General features: G+C 40.3%; 1 protein-coding gene across 3 annotated transcripts in view; it reads right to left on the reverse strand.

Annotated features, from left to right (window-relative positions):
- Nucleotides 1–20,979, reverse strand: part of CTSC (cathepsin C) — a 37,347-nt gene extending 16,368 nt beyond the window's left edge. The window contains exons 1-5 of one of the 3 annotated variants that reach the window (XR_006793908.3): nt 20,693–20,979; nt 18,723–18,868; nt 13,538–13,622; nt 12,242–12,372; nt 9,317–11,887 (exon numbers count right to left, since the gene is read on the reverse strand). Coding sequence is in view for 2 of the 3 variants with exons in the window: in XM_045894588.2 (XP_045750544.1) it covers nt 561–727; nt 18,723–18,868; nt 20,693–20,864 (485 nt within the window). In the remaining variant the exon portion in view is untranslated. Of the gene's footprint in view, nt 1–560; nt 728–9,316; nt 11,888–12,241; nt 12,373–13,537; nt 13,623–18,722; nt 18,869–20,692 lie in introns of those variants that run through there. The other 2 variants (XM_045894591.3, XM_045894588.2) reach the window with 2 other exon arrangements.
- Nucleotides 20,980–26,608: the final 5,629 nt, after the last annotated feature.

Below are 26,608 nucleotides of genomic sequence, written 5' to 3' on the forward strand. Positions count from 1 at the left end.
GAGAGAGGCTTCCCAAAAAACCAAACCTGCTGACACTGATCTTGGACTTGTAGCCTCCAGAACTGTGAGAAAATACATTTCCATTGCATAAGTCACGCAGTCTGGGCTCCTTATGGCAGCCCCAGCAAACTACTACATTCCATCAATACTAAAAATTTTTATTTCGGTTATTCACTGCCTTGTGTAAAATTTATTTCAGTTAGTATCACCTACATTTGTTGCAACATAAACACTTATATCTACAAGTGTTCTACAACATGTTATCACATGGCAATAATAAAATTATTTTTCTTTATTAGTCATTGCAATTCTATAGTCTCTCATATAAATTTCCTTTAAAGCCATTACTGGTCCATTACTTTCGGAGTGCTGTGAAAAAAATACTTTCTCCTCTCAGTTCCATTACTCAACACCAGTGAATTTTTATAGAACATGGCTTCTGTTTGTAAGTCAAATAAATTTTATATAATCAAAAAAAATTTTCCAAGAACTAATCTAGACACATACTGCTACATACTCTAAAACAAAACTAAATGTATCTCCCACTGGTGACGACTCACTTTTCCCGGAGCCTCTCAGAGTGTGCTGTGTTCACCTTCACTTTCTCAGGGATGGCTCCCATCTTGGTTCCAGTAAAACAAGCCCAGTTCCGGCCCAGCACGTCATGCACCCATCCGGGCAGGGTCTCGTTGCAGTAACTGGTTACTGTGTGACCCTCTTCTTTATACTGCAATCAAAACAGGGAAGGAAACATCAAGTGAATTGATGTTCATTTCTCAGGTCCATTTCCCTGGCTCTCATTCACAGTCAAGATGCTCCTTTTTCATTTCATCTTGGGAACCAGCCTGCCAACCAAAATAAAAACTTCACCCTGAGAGGTTACATTCTGAGAATTTGCCTAGAAAAGGATGCGAAATAAACTTTTCTATGATTACCATCACTGAGCGCCAAACAAAATTTACATAAGAAAACACTTCTGGGAATCAAAAGCAGGGAAAGAAACATTTTTAGAGCATCTGCCACATTCCAGGCATTTTACAAAAGTTCCCTCCTTCAATTCTCACAGGAAGCCTATGAGGAATGAGGCTTCCATAACCCCATTTTACCAGCAAAGGAGTGGAGGCCCAGCTCAGAGAGGCTACAGAACTCCTAAGGAAACAGAGCTGTGAAGTGGCAGAAACAAAATTCTGCTCAGGCTGTCAGACTATACTTTTCTACTCACAGAAGATGGACTCCGGCAAACTACAAAACAAAGAGTGAAACATTTCCATACAACAACAAAATCCCTTCTTCTGTCAACCTCACCATTGAGTAGGACATTCTGATTACGGGGGAGCTAAGAGGAACCTGATTATTAAATATGTTCTCCATTTAATTTCACGAATCTGGCCCTTTGTCGCATTGAAAGTTAATACTGAAAAACACCTACAAAGTGACAGACCTGGGATCTGAACTCATACTTAAGCTCCAGAGCTTACAAACACTCACATTATAACATCTCCTCATGGAGGAGGGACACATAATCCAGAATGAGAGCACAGAGTTTTGGGAGGAAGAAAGGAAAAAATCACACTAAATTTCAATGAGGAGGGACTTGGGCCAATTTCATGCATTGACTTAATCTAATGGAACAAAAGCCCAAAGCAGTCAGACAACACATAAACAAACTGGCACAGTGGTCAGCTGTGTTGCAATACTTTCCATAAGTACACAGTAGGTTATTTTTGGTTCATGGGCTATCATTTGCAAACTCCTAATTAATATGACAGATAGTACTTCACCTGTGTGCAGGGGTTGGCAAGCTTATTTTTTAAAAGCCAGAAAATCAATATTTTAAGGCTTGCAAACTATAAGGCCTCTGTCAAAACCACTGAACTCTGCCACTGCCATATAAAAGATGTATAGGGAATACAGACATGCATGAACTAGGCTGTGTACCAATAAAATTTTATTTACAAAAACAGGCCTGTGAGGGGTGCCTGGGTGGCTCAGTCAGTTAAGCGTCTGCCTTCAGCTCAGGTCATGATCTCAGGGTCCTGGGATAGAGTCCTGCATTGGGTTCCCTGCTCAGCGGGGAGTCTGCTTCTCCCTCTCTCCCTCTGCCTGTCTCCCCAGCTTGTGTTCTCTCTCTCTCTCTGAAATAAATAAAAATCTAAAAACAAAACAAACAAAAATAGGCCTGTGGTTTGGAAACCCTGAGTTTAGAGGCATATATAGGCTAAACTATACATCAAGTAAAATTACCTTATTGCATCTGACTCTCTGAATTTAAATCATCTATTTAGGAATGGAGTTAAACATGTCTGGCTTTACAATCCCAAAGAGCTGGATTTGAATCTTGGGCTTCACCATACTAAGCTCTCCAGCACAGGATAAGTTACTATGGACTACTCATAGATATTTACACTTTGCACCTGTATTTGTGGTTCATGATATTGTGAGGCCTGTCTATCTACCTCTGGCTAAGAATATCTTCACTTGCATGAGTTCAGCTCACTACTCTTTCTGTCCCTGCCAAAGCCCCAACTCAGGATGAGGAACACTGAGTAGAGGCCTAGGATATGACTGAGCTGTGACATTAGAGGGTGTGTTGTATGAGAAGGTCACTAAAATTTATATTTATTGTTCAAAACTACACTCAACTGCTATTTTTATAGATCAAAAACACAGTAATATGGGTAACCTCGTATGATGTAACCTAAACCCCTTAGCATTGTATTCCGTTTCTCACTGGGACAGGCTCTCGATCATGTTCCCTTCTTGGCTGTGAGCTGGTCAGACAGGCCAGGCGGGGCTAAGCCAAGGCTCCCTCACCCTTGAGGTTTTAGAAAGCAGTCTCACAAGACTTTGAAATGTACCTCATAGAAACTGTCATATACACATAAATGAAAAAAAATGCTAAATATAGGAAGACACTCCTCGCAAGAGAACAGAAAACCTAAAAACAAAACCAAGAACAAAAGTGCCCAAATGTTCATGTATAAAAATAATTTAGTAAATTAATAACTCAAATAGTATTATACAGCATTCTACATGATAAATAGGAGTTCTGTAGGAGAGAGGTAAGTAAAGTAGGGCTAGAGAAGCCTGCGTGCTTCTGTGAATATAGTTTTACTGGAAACAACCAGGCCCCTGGTGTCTGCGCGGTCTATGGCTGTGGTCACGCTACAACAGCAGGACTGCGCAGCTGCCTCAGAGAACACAGGCCCACAAAGCCTGGAACATTTACTATCTGGTCTTATAAGAAAAAGTGCATCAACCCCTCTATAGAACCATAAAAAAAGCAAACCTATGTTAAGAAGAAAAAGAAATTACAAGACAGTGCTTAAGTTGAATACAAATACATAAAACTTTTCTGAAATATGGTTTTTAAAAAATGGAAACAAAAGGTGAAATGGGTCTCTGGGTGGAATTTTCTTGTTTATAAAATGAAGAGTGTTACATAAATTTTGTGAAATTAATCACTTAAAAAAAATACTTTTATTTCCTAAGAATGAGACTCACAGCCTACAAAGTCCTAGAAGAGGACACCCCTGAGGGATAGTCAGGTGTTGTTAGAGGCTACTAAGGCTCATCTGTTTGGAATTAGGATTGCACTTTCTAGAAAAAAAAAAAATTGTTATTTATAAAAACTATTTTGTGTTTTGCTAAGTTCTTTCACTTATTTATCAAGTATTGATTGGTCACATTTTTCTCAGGCATCGTGCATGTGCTAGGCATGCCCACACATATGTACTGAGGTGGCCCCAGCCCAGACCTTAAGAGGCTCACAATTCGATGAAAGCAGCAGATGTAAATAATTCATTATGACATCATGCGGTTCAACAAGCTAACCGTGCTGGAGAAGCCTGGGATACTTCCCCATCTAGGCAGAAATTTAGATCACAGATGAAATAACTTTCCCTACATACCAAAAGAGCTAGGGGCATTCAAGTTGCAAGAACTGGGCCCCATGTTTTTCATCAGTGTGGTTTTGTGCACCTGGTTGACACAACTGAGTCATAGTTACAAGCATTGTGTCTAACACCAAATGAACTTTCCCTGTGATAGGAAGGCTGACTTGTTATTTCGAAAGGGGGAAAAAATTCACCATAGCATGACTTGTTTCACTGCATTCTCTTACCAGATCTGTTTAAGGACTCGAGATTCCTCATTGACATACAGCACAACAGCACCTCCACATTTACCTGTCACTTCATGCTTTATAAATACTTCACAGGTCACTCATCAATCTTAGAGGCTCAAGGAAACAAAGAGATAATACAGTCTCAGGGGACAAAAAAAAAAAGAGCCCTAAAGAAGGTGGTCAAATGAGAATTTATAACCAAGGGCTCCTAGACCCAAGGGTTCTTCCCCATACTGTGTACCACTTCTTCATACCCTTTTTTCTTCTCACAAAGAGCTAGAGAAGTAAACATACTGGTCAATTGCCCAACACAGAAAGGAGATACCTAGACGCCATGCAGCAAAGGTTTAAAGAGCCAAGGTGTCCATCGATAGATGAATGGATAAAGAAGATGTGGTATACGTATATATATGTATATACGTATATATATATACATATATACACACACACAATGGAATATTATGCAGCCATCAAAAAGGAATGGGATCTTGCCATTTGCAACAATGCGGTTGGAACTGGGGGGTGTTATGCTGAGCAAAATAAGTCAATCAGAGAAAGACATGTATCATATGACCTCACTGATATGAGGAATTCTTAATCTCAGGAAACAAACTGAGGGTTGCCGGAGTGGGGGGTGGGGTGGGAGGGATGGGGTGGCTGGGTGATAGACACTGGGGAGGGCATGTGTTCTGGTAAGCACTGTGAATTGTGCAAGACGGTTGAATCTCAGATCTGTACCTCTGAAACAAATAATGCAATATATGTTAAGAAAAAAAAAAAAAGAAGGTAGCGGGAGGGGAAGAATGAAGCGGGGGAAATCGGAGGGGTAGATGAACCATGAGAGACCATGGACTCTGAAAAACAAACTGAGGGTTCTAGACGGGAGGGGGGTGGGAGGATGGGTTAGCCTGGTGGTGGGTATTGAGGAGGGCACATTCTGCATGGAGCACTGGGTATTATGCACAAAGAATGAATCATGGAACACTTCATCTAAAACTAATGATGTAATGTATGGGGATTAACATAAGAATAAAAAAAAAATCCCAATTTGCAAAGGGTTTCTGTCTGTATCATTTGAGCCATAAAATGATTCCTTGGGATAACAGGCATTCCTCTTATGAAAAAAAAAAAAAAAAAGTGGCTTCACAAAGTAAATGGAGAAGAGAGAATTCAAATATGGGCTCACAGGTGGTTGGATCATTGCTTCATCCATTGTTTCCTTCAAAAAAAAAAAGTTGCGAAGATTAACTGACTCCCCTGAGTCAGGTCCAAATTGTTGTCCAAGCCCTTTAAGGGCCACCTACATTCTCTAGCAGCCCTCACAGGTAGCTGTCCCTCCCCACCAGTCAAGTATTTATGTTGCCTTGGCTTGTTAAGTCTTTTTACCATTTTTGATGAGAGGTGGGTAGAGGTCTAGGACGTTTTTCAGGCTGGACTGCCTAGACTGTATCCAGCTCTGCCACTTACTGGCCATGTGAGCCTAAGCAGGTTACTTATCCTTTCTGTGTTCTCATCCATAAAATCAGGATGATAAAAGATTCCACCTCATAGATTCTGTTTTATATATACTAACCCATTTAATTTTCACAGCAGCTTATGAGGTTGTTCTGTCCTCAAAAACAAACACTGTGAGAACAGGACTTTTTGTTTATTCAGGAACTAGGAAACTGGCATTAGGAAGCAATCAGTTATGGAATGAGTGAATAAATGAATGAAGAATAGAATAGAAAGAACAACAGATGCCAAGTCCCGTTTAGCTGTAACACAAGAAACTCAGAAGATATGAAGTTTGTAAGAGAAGTGTGGTGCTTCTAAGATATTAGAGAGACCCTGAAATTACCTTATAAAAGGTAAGACAGAGTTGTTAATAACACTGTGCTGAACTCAGTAGAAAGGAGGGATTTACCACTCCAGAAGCCAAGTGCTCACGACCTTCCAACCTGAGAGGACCACACTCTGTGCTCTGTTATTTTCTTGACTGGAATGTTCTCATGGTATCTTTTTTTGCTGCTCTTATTAAATACTTCTTATGTGATTTCTGACATTATTACCAATCAAGAAGTTGAAGTTTTGGCCACACTATCCAGCTTGAAATGTAGTCAAATTTAAGAGTTTTAATTTATTTCATTTATGTAAACATCAGTGTCTGAATACAGTCTGCACAGATGGTATAATTTAAGATTCTATTCATTTATGCCAATTTCAACAAATACATAATTTCATAAAATGTAAAGAAATTCCACATGCCAGCCCTTAGGGTTAGGAAACTACTAGTATTCCATAGCTATCCACTTGCTTCTTCAAAATTACTGCTGGATTGCCAAACACTCTCAAACCCCTCCTCAAGTTCCCACTCATTTTATTTACATTTACCTAGTAATATTAACCATCTGAAAAAGAACAGACTGGGATATTTTAGAACTTAAGTTATTTACCCTGATTTTCTCCCAACTGCTTTTTGACACTGAGGGGTTTCAAATCAACTTGTTCCACTGTTTCCCTGATTAATAATATACTTGGCAAATATTTGAATACTTTATGTGATGCACTATGAGAAAAAAAGTTTAGTAAAAAGGACTTTGCCCTTTAAATCTTATTCTGCCACTTATAATTTATGTAAACTTGAGTAAGCCACGACTAAGAAGCCCCAGTTTCTTCACCTGATAATGGAAACGAAACCTACACTTCACTGGATTCCTATGAAGGATAAAGAACATTGAAGTGTGAAGAGTTTAAAACGTTACAAAACACTCAAAAAGCAACAATATAAATACTACTACCTGTTATCATGGGGGATACAAAGTTGTCTTAAGACTTTATCTTTGCCATGGAAGAACTTAAACACTATGCCCAATGTGTCAACTGAACGGCTGATACAGGTCCTATCCTGTCAACCAGTGGCTTCCAAAATGAGACAAAGAGATGATCCACTGGAATATTGGGAAAAATAGAATTTTTATTTACATTTGTAATTATATAAATAAAACTGAAAACCCTCTTCCATTGTTATTTAATAACCAAAGCAACACTGACACTGACACTCAGTTTCAAGGTCTGACGTTCACCTGCCATGTAGCATGCTTACCAATGTGATGGTTAGGACATGGCATCTTCCCTTTTACACGTGCCTACCTAAACTGATTTATGTACTTACCTGCTTTAATTAAGCTAATTCTCACAATATGAACAAATGGCTTAAAATACTTGCAGAGAAACCAGAATTTGCAAATAAATTTAAGCAGACATAAGCAAAGGGCAAAGCTTACATTTGCCCTATTCCTAGTAGGAGTTGTCAGCCTCATAAAAATCTAAGTTTTTGAAATCAGATGTTTTAAAATGTTTCCATCACTGCAGTATTCAGCTTTTCATCTTATTTATCAATAAAGCAAATGTTTCAGTTAAAATTTGTCCAGCTACACTTGTGGTGAGCATAGCATAATGCATAGAGTTGTTGAATCACTATATTGTACACCTGATACTAACCTAACATTGTGTCGACTATACTTCAATTTAAATAATTGCCCATTAAATTGTCATCAACCCTAATACTAAACAGCAATTTTTTGAAACGTTACTAAACTTTGACACTTTCATACTTTTAACAAAATGGATCAAAACTACCGAAATCTCTTAAAGATTTTCAGTAGAAAACTGTGCTTCCAAATGTTGAAAATTTTCAGTATGAAAATCATAGGTAACAGATTCTTATCATGATAATTGATTATGATAATACATTCTTTTGTATTATTTTCAAAGGATATCATCATGAAATATATTTTGGCAGGATCCAAATGAATCAAATATTTAATCATTTAATATTATGCCATGTGTTTGACAGCAAACATCAGTATAGTACTGCATGTACATAATTTCTTAAATGTACCTCTACACACTGTGGAATACATAATAAAAAATTTGGAGAACCAGATCTTATCCATCAAGACCATTCACCATTTCCGAAAAGAATATCTGGCATGAAGTTGAATGATTTAATGGTAAATCATATACATAAAGATATTACATTCCAGCAATACTGATTAATAAAAAATGTTTACTGGAGTTTTGCCCTTTGTTTCTTGTATATATCCATGTAAATGTAGATTAACTGCTTTCATTTGCTGTCAGGTCTAGAGTGTGAGTAAAACAAAACAAAACAAGGCACATTTTACTAAATTGATACTTTGCCAAACTTACCCAAGAGTACCAGTTTTCCTCATAAAGAAACAGACTTCCCTCTGTCAGTTTCAAGGATTAGCTCTGGTTTTCTAACTAGATTTAACCATTTGTTTAAAAAGTTGAATTTCAAAGAATTTTGAAACTGCCAAGAAACCATTATAGTGGTTGCAACAAAACACCCTTAAGCATTTTACTGAAGGAACTGGCAGCTGGATTTGCACGTGGAAATGGAGTCATAAATTCGTTTCCAGTGCTTAAAAGACATTCAGTTTAAAAGAAAATATACATCCCAGAACTAGTTAAAACAGCAGTTTATCACTCAACAGAGTAGTCAAAATCCCTTGGCTCATTCCTCACTTCCTCTCTCATAAACAAACTGAGACTGGGAGAAATCTGAGAGTTCACCTAATCTAACCTTTGGCTCGTGCCTCTCACTGTTCTAAAGACAGGGGAAGGGCACCTGAGTGGCTCAGTCGTTAAGCGTCTGCCTTCGGCTCAGGTCATGATCCGGGAGTCCCGGGATCGAGTCCCACATCGGGCTCCCTGCTCGGCGGGAAGCCTGCTTCTCCCTCTCCCACTCCCCCTGCTTGTGTTCCTGCTCTCGCTGTCTCTCTGTCAAATAAATAAAATATTAAAAAAAAAAAAAAAAAAAAAAAAAAGACAGGGGAAGGCAGGACATAATCTACAGCACTCCAGACTCATTCCCATTGTTGCTTCTCCAGGCTTTGGGGAACCACTGCAGTCATAAAGCTCACTATTTACCCTGACAGCTAACTCAGTTTTGAGTAATTCTGAAAGTTAGAACTTTGAGCCCTATCTTGACCTCGACAGTCTCACACAAAAATTAAAATGTAAACAAACCGAATAAAATCTGTAAGTCTCAATTGTTTTCTACCATGTCATTCAACAAATATGGCCTGAGGGTCCACCACAGGCTTTAAGTACATAAAGGTAACAATACTCCCAGAAACACATCAATGAAACAAGAAGACAACACAAACGAGTATTATTCGATTTTCTTTCTTCTACAGACATTTATTAAAGGTCTATTTATCACATATCACACTATATACAGGGAACAAAATGGTTAATAATACAGAGTACATTCCTGCCCTCTGAATTTAAAGATTAGAGAAGACAAACAATTATGACAGAGAATGCTAAGCAGTATTATATTATGGCGCCTCCTAACACAAATATCTATAATTCTGTACCCACCAAGTCTTCTCCATAATCAAAACATTTACGTGCAAAGTTGCTCAGAGATATAGAAAAAAAAAAAGACTTTAGTAGAGGTGATTTTAAATTCAATATGAAATACATTCTTATACACATTAGCTGCTTTGTCAGTATTCGCATCCTGGAAATTAGGTTGAAAATACACCACTCTTTTAGAACTCTGGAGACGGGTAACCTTATTTTTTAGAACACAGAACCAAAAATATAAACATAGCATCGTTCCTGATTTGTGCTTCTAGAATCCTATAGAATTAATTCTTTGCAAGCTGATAATACTTGTGAAAAGCCTTTGAAGAGACAAGAGAAGTGTGGTCAATTTTCCAAACACTTATCAAGTCCTGGGTAATTGGGTTCTGAAGACACACAGGGAGATCGACAGATTTTCAATCTGGAAGAAGGTGAAAACGTGCTATCAAAATCACTCCATGTCTACAGCAGTTAGAACAGTACTACCTGAGCAGAGGTGACTGCAAAGCACAACGTGAATCAAATAACGGCATCTCTCCCACAAATGGAGAGCACTGGGGAGGGTCTCACAGAGGCCGCATCAAGGTCCTGAGTGACGAATGATCAGGTCCAGAGGTAGGATGGAAGAAAGTACCAAGGTAGAAGCAGTCACGTGTACAGTTACTTCACCTTTCTAAGACATGACCTGCCCAGAATAGCAGACCAGTGCCTCTCAGAGGTCATAAAAAATTATCTAAACCAATAAAATAATGATAAAAATCCGGTATCTAGAGATTCCTCCATCGAAGCAAAGATACAGGAGAAAAGCCCTCCCAGAAAACAGGGACTAGGTGTAGCCCCACATTTTCAGTTTACTGAACTGAGCAGGAAACAGTCCATTGTTTAGTAGGAAAGAGCTGAAAGATAGCAATCAGTGTGAACAATAGTGTAACTGCAAGAAGTCAACTTGGCAAGGGTACTTAATTTGTAATTAATTTGAAGCTTACAAAGCTCTCCTCCCAAGTTGGAGGACTAGAAAAGGAAAGAAGGTAAGTTTTCCTTTTGAAAAGGACCCTGGTTTAGGAAAGAAAGGGAATAGCCTAATTTGGTAAGGAAATGTAAGCTTTAAGCCAGTTCTCCTAAAATTTCAAAAGGAGTCAACGCAATGCAATTAATTCTATTAAACTAGCCTTCAAGATGCTTACAAACTGGGATTCACCAGAAAATCTATTGAAATGCTACTCCAAGTACCATTACTTCTTTGTGAAATGGCTTTTCTTTTACTTTTTTTAAATTTAATTTTATTTATTTATTTGATAGAGAGAGACACAGCGAGAGAGAGAACACAAGCAGGGGGAGCGGGAGAAGCAGGCTTCCTGCCGAGCAGGGAGCCCGATGTGGGACTCAATCCCAGGACCCTGGGATCATGACCTGAGCCGAAGGCAGACGCTTAACGACTGAGCCACCCAGGTGCCCTCTTTTACTCTTTAGCCCCAAGGAGGTCCTTAGGCTTGAGAGACTAGCCCTTGTCATTTTACAATTAGATACCATGTGAGTTTAAGCATTATAAGAGACTCATTTTCCCCATCTAGAAAATGAAGCTAGTAATATCTACTTCAAAAGATTCTTGTAAGGTAAAGCACATCAAGTTCTTAGTACAAAGCTGGCATCTAATCAAAAAATAGGCAAAAAAAAAAAAAAAAAGAAGTATTAATCACCCCATCTTTCTGGCCAGGGTAATGCAGGCCTATGATCTGCAAAGATAGCTTTCAGCAGTTTGACTTATCTCAGCAAACCTGTTCCCCCAACGAAGTCCTCCACAAAACCATCTTTCCACCAATAACATATCTGCATCTCGAGTTATCCTGAAGCATTTTCTCCTTACATTAGGTGCTGGGGTTCCTCAAGGTAATTAGAGAAAGAAGGCACACACGAAGATAATTTAACTGGGAATAAAATTTGCACTATGAACAAAATTAAACACAAAATTCAAATCCTAATCAGTTTGGAAAAAATAATTTCAATAGAGTAATATTCGAAGGGAAAAACTTGAGTTGCGCATCTTTCCTTTCATTCAAAGGCTGGTGAAGCCACCTAAGACTTCCAGACTTTTCTTTCCTTTTTCCTGTGTAGTCTCTGGTTGTTCACATTTCAAAATGGCGGTTGCTGCTTTCCAAGGAAATGTTCCGGAGGGCAGCTGCCTTGGAGGTAGGTCACCAGGACTGCTCAGCATTTTACAGGCACAGAAAGACTCCAGAAGGGAATGTAGCTGTCAGAGGCCTCTGCTACCTGTTAGAGGGAGGCAGGTCCATGGCTGAATGCTGCTCTGCCTCTTAGCCCCAAAGACTGTGCTTGGCTGTTGTTTTGAAAGAGCCCCTCAACAGATGCTCTATGTAACAACTAAAAGACAATAAAAACTAGAGTTACAAGCCAACAAGGATCATACTGTCTCTTATGATTGTTTAATCATATTAATTTAAATAAAAATAAATACATAAATAAAGACAGTACTAGTATTTGAAATGCTGGTATATTTTTAATGCTATTTAAGACATTCACAATAATGCTATTTTGCCATTCTCAAAAGCTGAATGCTTAAGCAACATGTGTCATGCACACAGCCAACATGCTCAAGAAGCACATGCAGATGCATTTGAAATTAACTACCACTGTATAAATCTAATATAATTTTGAAATGTACTTAGAAGAAACAGGCTAATCTAGCAACCCAGATACATTAACACATACGTATACCTTTCAAATTCTACAGGGAGGCTTAATGCTGCTTTGATCCATATTTCCAGGTACAAGGCTATTTATCTCATTTACAGAGCAAATACTAGCGGTGTGGGGGGTGGTGGTAATCTTCTAATAGAGGTATCCCCCTAATTAGAAGGAAGAATGAGAGTTTTAAGACAGAATTTTGTAAACTGCACAAAAAATGAGAAGACCTCATTTTTTGGGGAAAGTTTCCTATTTTATCTTCCTAAGCAACCGCTCTCTAATACATTAAAGAGTCTGAGAAGTTCTGAAATAGAGGAAATGATTCAACACAATCTATACTTATTCAACTACTAGGAATTCAGGGAAAAAAAAAAGCTTATTAATTTCACCTCCAATTTCCACTTTGATCCATTCATAGTGGCTGCTTGAAACCACCTCCAAAGTTTCACAAGATGAAATGAACAGAACCGATGAGCAATTCCTACTCAGCAGATGTGTGGGCCACTGTTGGGCCATGAACAGTATGGAAAACGCTGATACAGGATAAAGCCATGGAGCTTTCAACACTTGCTCCTGGTTCCCTTTTTTATATCCCCCTTCTGTACTTAGGAGTTCGTAAAGGAGGTAAGGAAAGGGGAAATAATATTGTGTTAAAATGCAAGGAATGGTTAAGTCCCTATCAACTTTATACTCTCTAACCACCCTTTGCCCAAAAAACGTTAAGATCTCTAAATTTATGGATCCAATGAGAGTAATGATTTAAACATCTTTTCTAAATGTGAGGAGAATGTAAAGAGTGAAAAAGTTCCTCTTTCCTTCATCAGTGGTCTATGTTCTGAGCAGCAGCCAGTTTGAAAAAAAATGGGGGAATCTCCCAGGGAAGAGTGGCAGGTATGCAAATTTCTCTGGAAGAGCCACCCTCTCCACCAGCAGACAGACCTAAAATGTCAGAGCCTCACGTGGTTCCTTCTTGAGTCCTTTTAGGGGAAAAAAAAAAAAAAAGCAACCCCAAGAGGCACAGCTACTTCAAGGAAGTGAAACAACCTTCGGCTGACCTTTTCTTAACTAAGTCTTGATCTTTTAGGATTCAGGTCTGCTTAGGTTAGAAGCATCAGACTTGGGAGAACCAATTCGATGTGTGCAAAGAGAATAAAGTGAAAGATCACTCGCATAAAATAGTGCCAGCAGGTAAGAAATAGCAAATAAGCAGGCTCAAGAAGAAATGTGTGTAAAAACCCTAATCTTTCCAGTCTCCATCTCTCTCTCCCAGATGAATCAACAAACATTGCTGGCTTTTAAGAAGTTAAAAATTTCAGTGGAGCTCACCCAGTTTGTTCCTCAGATGTCTCAAATCATGTACCCTCACAGTTCCCAGCTGCATGAACAACTGACTGATAAAATCAGTGACATCCTATGAAGAGTTCACAATGGGAAACTAAGTCATCATATTAAGATTAAGCATCACCATGAAAGAAAACAAAATTAGGCATGGACTGTTAAATTGAAACACAGAGTAAAAACCCCAAGTTGTTAAAATTTAAAAAACGACAAAATCTGGATCTCAGTATACTGAATCTATATTAAAACAAGCAAATTACCCGAAAAACAAGTATTCTGAAAGGTGAACCCAGAAAGCAGAGTGAAAAAAATGTGACAAGATTCCCAAATCTTTAACTGTAGAAACATGATTGACATTTCTGGCTGTTGGTGACAAGCTGGAAATTTATAAGTCACTAGCACACAAGATGGGCTCTAAATCCTCTGGTATGTTTTTCCCAAATTACGGCTCATTTTCAGTACCAACCTGCTTTACAAACACCCATGGAAATATTTTTTGCTTAGAGTTCTACTAAGACTGGTGGGCCCCAAACAAAAATCAACAAAATTTGCTTGATGGTCATAAGATAAAATTTTCAGCCATGAATCTAGTTTCTGTTCTACACATCTTCAGCCCTTGAGTGGCTTAATCTTCAAAATGAAATCAGTTCACTTTCTCGGAGAAAGTGAAATGAGAAGCAGAAAAAGGCTAAAAGTCTATTCAACTTGAGGGTGTTCTTTGGGACTTAAGTCTCTTTCATATGACTTTCTTCCTCTGTGCAATTAGATTAGATGGTGTGCAGAGGAGCTTTATACATACTCATCATAAAAAATGAACAAAATACATAAAAGCATAAAACAAATCATTTATCCACCCAACACCAAGTCAGCCATAATTAAACATCCCGTTTCATTACATTTGGTTTTCATTTAAGAGGCTGGCTGCTTTTAATCTGCAGGTACTTTCAAGCGGTGGAGATCTGTTGGGTTTGCCGATTATAACCAAATGGTAAAGCTATTAAATTTGATGACTCTTAGAAACCAGCCTGCAGATAATACTGTCATTTATTTTGGCCAGTACATAGTTTTAAAAGAAAATTGAATACGAATGCTTCTAAGAAAGTTTCCATTTTGTCATAGGTCTAATTACTCTTTACTATTTTATATGAGGCTCATTTCAAATGCTTAGGTATCTGCCTGGGTGGGCCCTTAAATGCATTTGAGTTTGTAACCCCCTCAAAGCATTCAGATAATTGAATGTATATGGAAGTTGAGTAGAAAAACTTACCTTCTCAGAATATATACCTAGTGCTTCCTGCCAAACTCAAACTATCCAAAAACTTTCAGTGTCAAGATTTATCTCCTTCCAAGCTTTTATCTAGCTTGAAGTCATATGCAAAAAAAGATGATCCCCATTCAGTCCCAATGTCTCAAGCAGATAAAACTAAGGGGAAAAAAAAAGAACTTACAAACCTTAAATCATGAAAATTGCCCTCAGGTGAGGCCTGAGAACTTAATAAAGCAAATTCCTAGCAATAGTAGTTGTATCACAATTGCTCCAAAGTTGGCATGCAGGGAGAATGCTGTGGAAGCTGTCTGCTCTGTTGAGCTGTAGGACAGTCTGGGGAAAAGGTGGACCAGCAGCCTAACAGAATACTCTGCAAAGATCACCTGCTGGGCAAACTCTAGCAGCAACAACAGACAATCGAAAGCAAATGTGCATTCTAATGAAAGCAAATCTGAAGAGGGCAAAAGGAAACAAGTGGTAGGGTTTGGTATGAGTCAATGGAGAGATATGGAAATCCACTTGATTTGTAGACTAACAGTACACAAAATAAAGATGATAGATGTATATGGCAAAAATGTCAGATGTTTCTTTAACAGTGGTAGGCTGATGTTGTAGTTTACATGAGACATTTTAAATAACAAATACTGCTTACGCTTTGGTAATTCTTCACTTATAAAAATAATTTTGATTTTTTTTTTTTTTTAAAGATTATTTATTTATTTATTTATTTGTCCGAGAGACAGAACACAAGCAGGGGGAGAGGCAGGCAGAGGGAGAAGCAGGCTCCCCGCTGAGCAAGGAGCCCGATGTGGGACTCGATCCCAGGACCCTGGGATCATGACCTGAGCCGAAGGCAGCTGCTTAACCGACTGAGCCACCCAGGCGTCCCAATAATTTTGATTTTCAAAGCTATTTTCTAAGTCTGTAGAAAAAGCCACACGTAATTTGCTCATTTCAGTAGGTCTGCATTTTTCTTGAGTTAGAACCCAACTTGGTTTACCCAGCACCACTGCAGGAAATGCCCTGATGCTTCTGGTTAAAGCCAGCAAGCTGCTTGTGTTAGCCAGGGTCATCCAACATGCTTGCCTTTCCTAGTATCTAAAGTCAATTCCAGGGGCACCTGAGTGGCTCAGTCAGTTAAGCACCTGCCTTCGGTCATGATCCCTTCAGTCATGATCCCAGGGTCCTGGATCAAGTCCGACATCAGGCTCCTTGCTCAGCGGGAGCCTGCTTCTCCCTCTTCCTCTGCCCCTCTCTCTCCACGCGTGTGTGCTCTTTCTCTCACAAAATAAAATATTTTTTAAAAAATAAAGTCCATTCCACTCTATCATTTTTCTTAGATTTTTTAAAATTCAGTTCCCCATTACCCTGTCAGCTGGATTTGCTAAAAGAACATAGATTTTTATCACTCTGCAAAACATGCTGACCTAGAACTACTTGATTAGGTTAAGAGAAGTTTTAAAGCCAAGTATCTTATATATATTTTACTCTGTTTATTGAAATTATGATCCCATCACAAGGCCTAACTATCATCCAGTCAGAGTGATTGATTTCTCAGCACAAAAACAGCCCTGACAATGGTTCTGGTTAAATAGGCACTTGAAGAAATATACTGAAATCAGTTAACAGAAGAACACTCTTCCTATTTTTATTCCTAATCAGAAAATGCCATCCAGGAGCCTGTGATTAGGTAGGATTCTAGCCTACAACAGTGTATAATAGCGATTCTCCCGTGTGGCTGAGTATACTGATAACCTTATTTGACTTTATAAAGTGGCTCTCTACTGACCTATGACTTACGTTCTGAGGCTACGGAAAAATACCAAATCTGCTTACACTGTGATTTAATGAGAAATACAAAGAGGTATTCGGATTCCTCCTCCAGCCACCAGCTGTTGCCTCTGTCTCTACCAGCTTTGGACTCTTCTTTAAGCTGAGAGCAGACAAACTGATGGAAAGGTATTAATATAAGGAAACCGCCCAGACCTATTTCTGGTTATGGCTCAGGGAATTAAACGGTGACTTTAGAAGTTTGCCCAACATAGAAGGGAAGAATGAAAAATTTTCTAAGCCATATGGGTAAAACTATTTTATTTACTCATCTATACTTACATACAACTCCCATCTAACACTTAAATAATTTTTTATTCAACCTATTTCTCAACAGAATTCTACTTCAATGATTCATTTTCATTTTTTTAAACAAATTCTCGACCAAGTGCCTAGTATGTGTCAAACAAAAAAGGACAAGGGGGAAGGAGGGTAGAGTCTATAGTGAACAACTGTCTTGAATATCTCCTTGTCCATCAATTACATAGGCAAGTTGTTCTCAACCTGAAGGCAAAGAACTTTCGAAGGGTTATAGCAGAGTACCTACAAGGTCTACAGAGTCCTGGGCTCATCAATATGAAGACCAAGAATTATATTCGGAATGAATTATACTTACCATCAATGTATTACAACTTTAAAAATTCATATAGATACTGTCTTTTTTTTAAAATACATTTTATCTAGGAGTGATATTAAAACATTTCTTTTTTTTTTTTTTTAAAGATTTTATTTATTTATTCATGAGAGACAGAGAGAGAGAAAGAGAGAGGCAGAGGGAGAAGCAGGCTCCCAAGAAGCAGGAAGCCCGATGCGGGACTCGATCCCAGGACCCTGAGATCATGACCTGAGCCAAAGGCAGACGCTTAACCATCTGAGCCACTCAGGTGCCCAATATTAAAACATTTCTTAAATGGTCAAGCATGAGCTCCAACTACTAAAATGAGCAGCCTGCCCTCAACAGCCAGAATGGATTGATCAGCTCCCACCAGCTGATTATCAGAGCAGCCAATCCAGGCAAGAGGGGAGAATTTTTCCTTTTGTTTTCTCTTTCCCTTTTTCATGTTAAAAAGGGATTCTCATGGGGGAGGGAAAAAAAAAAAAAGGAGTTACTATTCTAAGAAATATAGTTGGCTTAGATGTAACACCATATTGTAGTTATTAAATTACAAGAGAAATCACAATAAATTTAGAGGTTATGCTTTTGTTGGTGCTTTGTTTTTCATCATTTTTAAGAGATTCATCCCCACTTTCCCATGCATCCTACAATTGGCTAACTCTTAGCAGATGTTCCAAAGGTTGTAAAGCCTACTTCATGAAAAAGTCTGTGTTTGTTTGTACTCTATTTATAGCAAGAAACAGCTAGTCTCAGGTTTGTGTCCTCAATTTACTTAAACCAGTTAACACTCTGCTAGCAGGAGAAGTTCCAACTTCAGATGGATATCTGGGATGGACTGCAATGTGTGCTAAACTATTTTATCCTAGAATGTATCTGCAATTGGAAGCAATGCATTAGAATAGAAGAATGGACAAGACTTCTTCCCCAGTGAAAGACGAAAACAAGCTGGACTGGCAGCGCTACCTTTTACTTTAGCCCAAGGAGTAACTCAAGTTCTCCATCTCTTTGTCTCAGCTTAGTAAAAGGAGTTCTTCACATTAACATATCGAGCACATTCTAACAGACAATCCCCGACTTTACAACGGTCCAACTTACCATCTTGGACTTTACGAGGGTGTGAAAGCTATACACATTCAGTAGAAACCAGACTCTGAATATTGATCTTTTCCTGGGCTAGCACTATGCAGTAGGACACTCTCTTGTGATGCGGGGCAGCAGCAGGGAATCAGTCAGCCCCGTGATCCCAAGCCCCAGGGCAGGGCTCGAACTCAGGACCCTGCGATCAAGACCGCAGCTGAGATCAAGAGTGGGACACTTAACTGACTGAGGCACCCAGGTGCCCAGTGCTGTCACTTCTGGTTATCTTCTTAATCTAAAAATCAAAATTCTGAGGGTCTGATTAGAAGAAGCTTCAGATATCAAATCCCTGAAAATACAAATGCATTTCCAACAAAACTAACCTTAAAAAAGGCAAACCACTTGTAGTCGTTCAACACAATCTCAAAGCCTTGATTGTAAATGATGGTGAAATGGCCGGTATTGCCAAGATCATCACGTGCTGTGTCCAGCTTCTCAAGATGCACCACTACTTTTTTTTCTGGTGGTCCTAAAAAAAACACACAACAAAGGAAAATTATTTGGACTTCAACTGGGAGGGGAAATCTCCTCTACAATTTCCATTATTTTTAAGCAGCTTTCCTTTCATGCTACCGATTTGGACAAGTCTGGCCCATGAAGATATCAGTCCCCATCCTGTTGCTTCCCTCTGCACACTCCCACAGAGTCTCAGGCAAGCCTGTGATGTAAAGGCTCAACAGGTAGAGATATGTCAAGTAGCCCATCAGGCAGAGACCCCGAAAAGTACAGCCCTTACCTTCCCAGAACATCCAAACACTGAAGAAATTTGTCCACTAAGGAAAAGGAGGAATAAGGGATGTTTAAAATGATACACAAATGGGTAGAATACAAGACGCTAATCAAAAAAAAAAAAAAAAGGGAAATATAAAATATAAAAGGATCTGCTATCAGATTATAAGGACAAAAGAAATTATCTCTTCAGAGAAGAAAAGGGGTATCTTTTTCCTCAATGGCTCTACAGTTCAGAACCTCAGAATCTGAATCATTCCACAGTATTCAGCAAACTCAAGATTTCTATCATATAAAGCTAGCTCGTGCTGATAGGAACTAAGCTTTCAACTTCCAGAAGATGGGGTGCAGATCTGTGGGTGTCTTTACTAGATTAAAGTCAAAGATATGACTTATAGGCAGAGGCTGCCTGAAAGGGTTCTGCTGTGTCCATCTGGAGGTTTCACACTTTGAGTTTTTTTCAGATTAATGCTCTGAAATAGGAGATTGCATGTGACAAACAGCGCCAATCCTGATCTCCCTCTCCTTCGGACCTCCACATTACACTTTTAAAACAGAAGGTGTTTATAATGCCCAGGATTAGGAAATGCCACACAGTCATCTGGAGTTAGACAGTTGAATAGGTCTGTTTTAGTAACAAATGACCTGGCAATCTTCCTCCTGCTGACAAGTAAATTGCAGCAGAGAGATTCACTCACTCTGCACATGCCACAGTGTGGTAAGGGTTTGGGCAGAACAAGAGTGCCTCTTTTGACTGGGGATTGCTTTTTTTCTTCTCCTTTCACTAAATTCTTTGTCCTCAGTGTAGCTATGTTATCTGAGGGCATATGGGATATCCCAGCGGTGTTCTAACACTAAATATTCATTGACAGCCTTCCATGAGCTAGACATTGTGCTTGTCTCTGGGCATTCCCAAATATAATTACCGGCTAGGCTAAAGAGTTATTTAAGAAACAAAACAAAACAGAAGAAACGGCGGGGGGGGTGGGGGGACAACTTTTATATATCTCCCGGCAACACATGAAACACTGTGGAGCCATACCAAAAGTTTTCTGGGACTAGTAGCATCAACACACATGTAAATCAAAAACGCTGGGCATAAGGGCTCTTTCCCACAAGCTAACAAAAGGAAGGGAAAAAAAAAACTTTTCTTGCTATACTCTCCAGTGTTTGAGCTCATTTTCCATGGGCAAAATTTAAAAAAAAAAAATGAAGATTAGACAGGGAGATCAGAAGACTGCACGGTTTCAATTCCTTTCCAAACTAAATTGACCAAAAAACAAAACTAAGGGGGTTTAAAAAGTTCCTGAAGAAAGTGTTTAGGTCCGATAATAACCAAGGAAACGTGAAATTAGAAGCTCTCAGCTGCTGAACTTTGCCTTCTTGGACCTACAGCGGCAAAGGGCACCCCAAGGGGCTTTAGGTGTACCCAGCTTCCCACTGGCACCGGCCCCGGGTGGGGACGCTCCACGTGGGCGCTGCGGAAAGAAGAGGTCGGGGACGGAAAGTACGAGTCCCGGGCTAAAGCGGGTAGGGGGAGAGTCCCGGGGCGCCGGCGGCTTACCCATGACCGAGCAGTTGACGTTGCGTTGGGAACCAACAGCGCCCACCTGGAAGACCCATGTGCCCAGCAGGTCAGGGTAAGTGCAGTTGGCCGGTGTGTCGCAGTGCGCGGTGCCGACGCCGGACAAGAGCAGGAGGAAGGCGGCCAGCAGCAAGCGGGGCCAGGGACCCATGCTGGGGGGGGCTCCGGAGGGGAAAAGGCGAGATCCGTAGCCAGACAGCAGAGGGCCGAAAGCTAGACGATTCGAACACCGCGTGCCTGAAAATAGCCGGAGCTGCCGGAAACCCAAGGCTGGCGGGGGCGGGGCGGGGCGGGGGCGCCGCGGGCGGGGGGAGGGGCGCTCGGGAGCAGTCTCGCCCCGCAGGTAAGGCCTCCCGAGTGCGTGCTGCTCCGTACATGGGGGCGGCTGGACCTTGAGCCCGGAGAGAAGCGGGGCGCAGGTTCTATGACCATGGGGCGTCTCAAAATAGGATTTAAGAGCCACAGTGACTTTGCTCCTTGAAAAGTAACGGGCGGGGGTTGGGGGGCGGGGGACGTGGAGAGAGAGGGAATGTGTGTGGGCGGGGAGGCGACCAAAGATAAGAAAGAGGCGGAAACAGAGTCTCCGGAGGGAGACTGAAGTAGGGAGGCGAGGGGTGGAGGGGGAATAGACAGAAGGTGAGTCCGAGTGGGAGAGGTCTAACAAGTGAGGTTTTCTTTTACTTGCTTTTTTCCGCACTTCGTCCTCACCAACTCAGTTTCCCGCAACCCCTCGGAAAAATTTTACTTGCTACCCCCAGTCACCCTAGCTGTTTGAGAACTGCTCTTCCTTCCATTTTCGAAAACTTTTTTTTCCCCACAACCCTTTTTTGCTTGGTTTTGTCTAGTTTCCTGTTAATGTTGTTTGTAATCCACAAGAGAATTCATTTGTAGTGCAAACTTGCAGTTTTTGTGTATTCGTTGTTTTTTTCCTCTCCTGCAAACTTGATAGGATTTAGTTAACACATACACGCACACACATGCACAAAAGCTGTAAGAGATTATGTAGCTCCAGCCCTTCTCCTCTTACGGATGAAAAGCAGGAGGCTCAGAGAGAGGAAGTAACTTGCCCAGAATGAGGAAGGAAGCTGGTGGGAGAAAGCTGGTCTTATGAGCAGGTTCCAGTGTGCCAGTCTGACTGCCAATAATTATTAGGTAGCACTGTTTTCAAGTGCCTCTTTGCTTAGTTTAAATATCACCCTTTTCTGTGAGAGCTCCTCTGACTTTCCTGGCTGTTCGTGGAAGTTGGGGCTCCTTTTGCTCACAGAGCCCATTGTGTGTGTCAGGCCTTGTGTCAGCATCGAGGGCAAGTGATGAACAAAATAGACTTTTCTGTGTCCCTGCCCTGTAGGGCACATGTATTTTGCCCTTATCACACTGGTTACAAGTAAATATGCACGTTATTCACATGATTCACCTTTGTCTCCCTAGATTCCGACTCAGAAACACTCAAACTATCTTGGGGTGTTAAAATAAATACATAAGTGAAGGGGTTCAGAGCAGGTCTCCTCAAAATGTGCCACTTACGCATGTGGACTATTTTGGGCTGAAGGCAATCAAGACCAGAGGGTCAAGAGAAACTGTTTTGCCCGGCAACTACCTAGAAGAATCTAAATGGGGATCTTTGTCAGAATGAGAGTTATTACCAGAGATACGTTTTTTCTGACTGACCCATCTGTATGGCAGGGCAAACATCTAATTACCAAAGAGCTGCTCTTCTTACTACCCTGTGAATACTACCCCTCCCCTTTGAGGCACCAGGCCCCTATCCCTTCATTAGCTCAAGTTGGCGTATATACCTCATTTTACCTTTCTGGCTTTGAACTGCTCACGTATGTGGGGTTCCCGTACAGATAAAATCACATTTTATTTCCTCCTGTTAATCTGGTCCATGTCAATTTAATTCTTAGCCCAGCCAGGAGAACTTTTGAAGGGTAGAAAAAAATTTTCTTCTTCCTGATACAACCTTACTTTGGTTTCTAAGCCTGAAAGCCAATTTCAATTTGGCAAGAGGAGTTACTCTTGAAAGCTCAGAAGTGGATATACTGTGTAAGGTAGGCACAAACTGCAAAGGCAGCGGTGGGGCCTTTTAGATTTTATAGCCCGATACTTAAGATTAAAAGTTGACATCATGTAATTAAGCTAACACACTTAGAGATAAACTAGCAGAGTAGCGCTGCCTTTCTAAGTCCCTGGGAAAGCAAGTTATTGTTAAAACATTAAAACTTTTATTAGGTTGTCAATATTGAAGAGTTGAACAGTTCCGTTGGAAATTTCTTTGATAGGTATAATCAAAGTAGCATACCTAATTGTGAAAAAAGTTTAAACAGTCTTTTTTCTTTTTTTAATTTTATTTATTTATTTGAGAGAGAGAGCACACAAGCAGGGGGAGGGGCAGAGGGAAAGGGAGAAGCAGACTCCCCACTGAGTATGGGGCTTGATTACAGGACCCGAGGATCATGACCTGAGCTGAAGGCAGGCACTTAACCACTGAGCCACCCAGGTGCCCTGAAATAGTCTTTTTTCAATGAATGATAACTGAAAAGGAATCTTGGAGACCTTTTAGTCTAATGGGTTCATTTTAATATTGGAAAATGGAGATCCAGAGATCATAATAACTTGTTCAATGTCACATTGCCAGTTACTGAGATTCAAAAATAAGCCTCAGGTACCTTGAGTTTAAGTTTAGTTTATTTCCAATTATCTGCTAATTCCCAAACTATTCCCCCTCAAAATAAAATATTGCCCTGTCTCAGTGATTCTCAAACTGATCAGGCCCTAAATTTTATTTTTATAACAAGTATTTTATAGAGATCTTTATTATTCTGAAATGAAATATACACATAAGCCAGTTACACACTTAATAAAAAAAGAAAAATAGGGAGCCTGGGTGGCTCAGTTGGTTAAGCGACTGCCTTCAGCTCAGGTCATGATCCTGGAGTCCCGGGATCGAGTCCCACATCGGGCTCCCTGCTCAGCAGGGAGTCTGCTTCTCCCTCTGACTCTCCCCCTCTCATGCTCTCTATCACTATCTCTCTCAATAAATAAATTTTAAAAAAAAAAAAAAAAAAAAAAAAAAAAAAAAGAAAAATATACCAAATTTAATATAAAGAACAAATAAAAAAGATGTTTTAATTAAATTTCTAATGCAAAGACATATTTCATCATCTAAAATGCCCATGGATCAATATACTGGAAAACAGAATAAGACATTCAAATACTTTTTATACCTCTATGTAAAATTGTAGAATCAGGATAAAAGTGAAAGGTGCCTATTCTCTGAAAACAGAAATCATTTCAGTGAGTTAGAACACAAATATCAGGGCACTTGGGTGGCTCAGTCAGTTAAGCCTCAGACTCTTGATTTTGGCTCAGGTCATGATCTCAGGGTTGTGAGATCGAGCCCCACATCAGGCTCTGCACTGGGTGTGGAGCCTGCTTAAGATTCTATCTCTCTCTCCCTCTGCACCCTTCCTCAAACAAACAAACAAACAAACAAACAAAACCATAAATATCTCATCAGATGGTCATTCAACTATCATACCTTGGTGTTGATGCTGGATAACTCTTTGTCAAGTCCCCGCAGAACAAACTATAATCCTCTGTTGATTTACCTGGAAGTGTCATTCCTAAAAATTTGGCATGTATTGAAATGATATGAAACAAAGCTGATTTTTTTAAAGATTATTTATTTGAGAGAAAGAGAGAGAGAGAGAGAGCATGAGTGGGGAAGGGGCAGAGGGAGAAGGAGAAGCAGATTCCCTGCTGAGCAGGGAGCCTGTCATGGGCCTCAATCCCAGGGCCCTGGGATCACGACCTGAGCCAAAGGCAGATGCTTAACTGACTGAGCCACCCAGGTTCCCCTGTAACACAGTTGATTTTATATGTAAACTGGAATTTGGTGCTCAGATCATTATAACAAGTAAGTTTGTAGAGAGGCAACATGGCTTAGAGGTAGCTCCCAAAGTGTGGTCCCAGAACCAGTTGGACCAGCATCAGCCACTTCTTCTTGGAATTTGTAAAAAAAGCAAATCCTGACCCCTACTGAATCAGAAAATGTCCGCGTAGGTCCCAGCAATGTGTGCTTTAACAGTCTCCTTTCCAGAGTTTCTGATACAGCTACTGTTTGAGAATCACTGGTTTAAACATTGGCAAGGACTCAAGTCACACTGCTTGAGAGGGGAGCATGGCATCTGCCTCTCATCAGCTGCTTGATCTTGAAGAAGTTATTTTTACTTCTTTTTGTGCCTTGGTTTTCTCGTCTATAAAATGTGCATAATTGTGTTCCCTCTCTGCCTCATCTGGTTTTGAGAAGACAAAATGAATTAATACAGATCTCTATGGAGATCTGACTGCATTTATTATTGTATTTATTTCTATTAGAAAACCATAGGCTCCAAATCTTGTTCTCTATTATAGTCCTAGCACCCTGAATAATTTCTGGCACACAATAAATTCTCAAATATTTGTTGAATGAATGAATAATATGATGGACATGAATGTATCTGTATCTCACGGTGAAGAGCAAAGAGCATCATGATTTCCAAGTTCCCTGCCTTGAGCATAAGTTTGAAAGCCACTGTTCTGGAATGCATATTAAAGCAATGAAAGATCTTAGAAATAGAGGGAAAAAAAAGAACCTGACATATCATTGTAGCATGTTATTTGGTTGCGTGTACACCTCTGTCACTGGGAATCATAATAATCGTAGTAATTTTATTTATTTAGGACTGTACATTGTACCAAGATAATTCACATATATTAGGTCATTTAATTATCACACAATTGTATGAGGAGGATATTATCTATTTTATTGGAAATAAAACTGAGACTCAGAGAATTTATTAGGGACTAATACCCATAAAAGAGAAAGTGGAGAGGGAAGAGGAATAGGAGTGGGGAGCCTCAGATTTCACTTCTGTTAAAGGAGGAAGGAAGGAAGGAGGGTTGAGGAGAAGGAGTCTCAGGAATACAATTCTGAGATCGTTTCAGCCGGCACAGCAGAGACGAGCTTGACTCGGGCAGAAATGGCCAGGCCCTCCTCCCGGGGCTGCCTTTGGTCATTGGCTCTGACTGGAAAGCTGAGGTGGTTCCTGAAGTCATTACAGGTGGAGGTTGTCAGCCAGCTGCACTCCTATGCAGGGTCTCTCCTGAAGAGAAACGGGAGCGGTGCAGCACCCTGGCACCTACAGTGGGGACCTTCTGTCTGGAAGTAGGGCTTGATCCACAAGCATGAAAAGGACACTGGACCATTTGTTGAGGTCTTGTGATGTCCCGAGTGCTGTTTCTGTCCTTCTGATCTCCGAGGCAGATGGCAGAAAGCCCTCTTATGTCACCCCATGTTCCTATGTTCGTGATTCATCGTAATTATCTGACTGACTGCTTTTTCCACTGGATCCACGCTCCTTGATAGCAGGACTCTATTATTTTTGTTTTTGTTTTTTTTTTTTTTTTTAAGATTTTGTTTATTTATTTGACAGAGAGAGAGACACAGCGAGAGAGGGAACACAAGCAGGGCGAGTGGGAGAGGGAGAAGCAGGCTTCCCGTGGAGCAGGGATCCCGATGTGAGGCTCAATCCCAGGACTCCGGGATCATGACCTGAGCCGAAGGCAGACGTTCAACGACTGAGCCACCCAGGCGCCACCTCTATTATTTTTGTACCTCAAAGTTTGAGACAGAGCCTGGCCAATATTCACTCATTCATCCTCTCCATGAAATTTATGAAAGGGCGGATCCTATGCAGGAAGGAAGGCAGAAGGAGTAAGTGATTAATTAGCTTTCTGTACATGAAAACAAGCTAATTAGAGCTTACCCTGGCTGAAATAAGAGGGTTGCTTAGGAATGCTGCCCAGGTTGGCTGATTGCACTATAGTGTTTCTCATACTTTTTGTTCTTAG

The sequence above is a fragment of the Mirounga angustirostris genome, unplaced genomic scaffold, assembly GCF_029215605.1.
Source record: "Mirounga angustirostris isolate CCGP_5_RB_7025 unplaced genomic scaffold, mMirAng1.0.hap1 SCAF_13, whole genome shotgun sequence".
Classification (NCBI taxonomy): Eukaryota; Metazoa; Chordata; class Mammalia; order Carnivora; family Phocidae; genus Mirounga; species Mirounga angustirostris.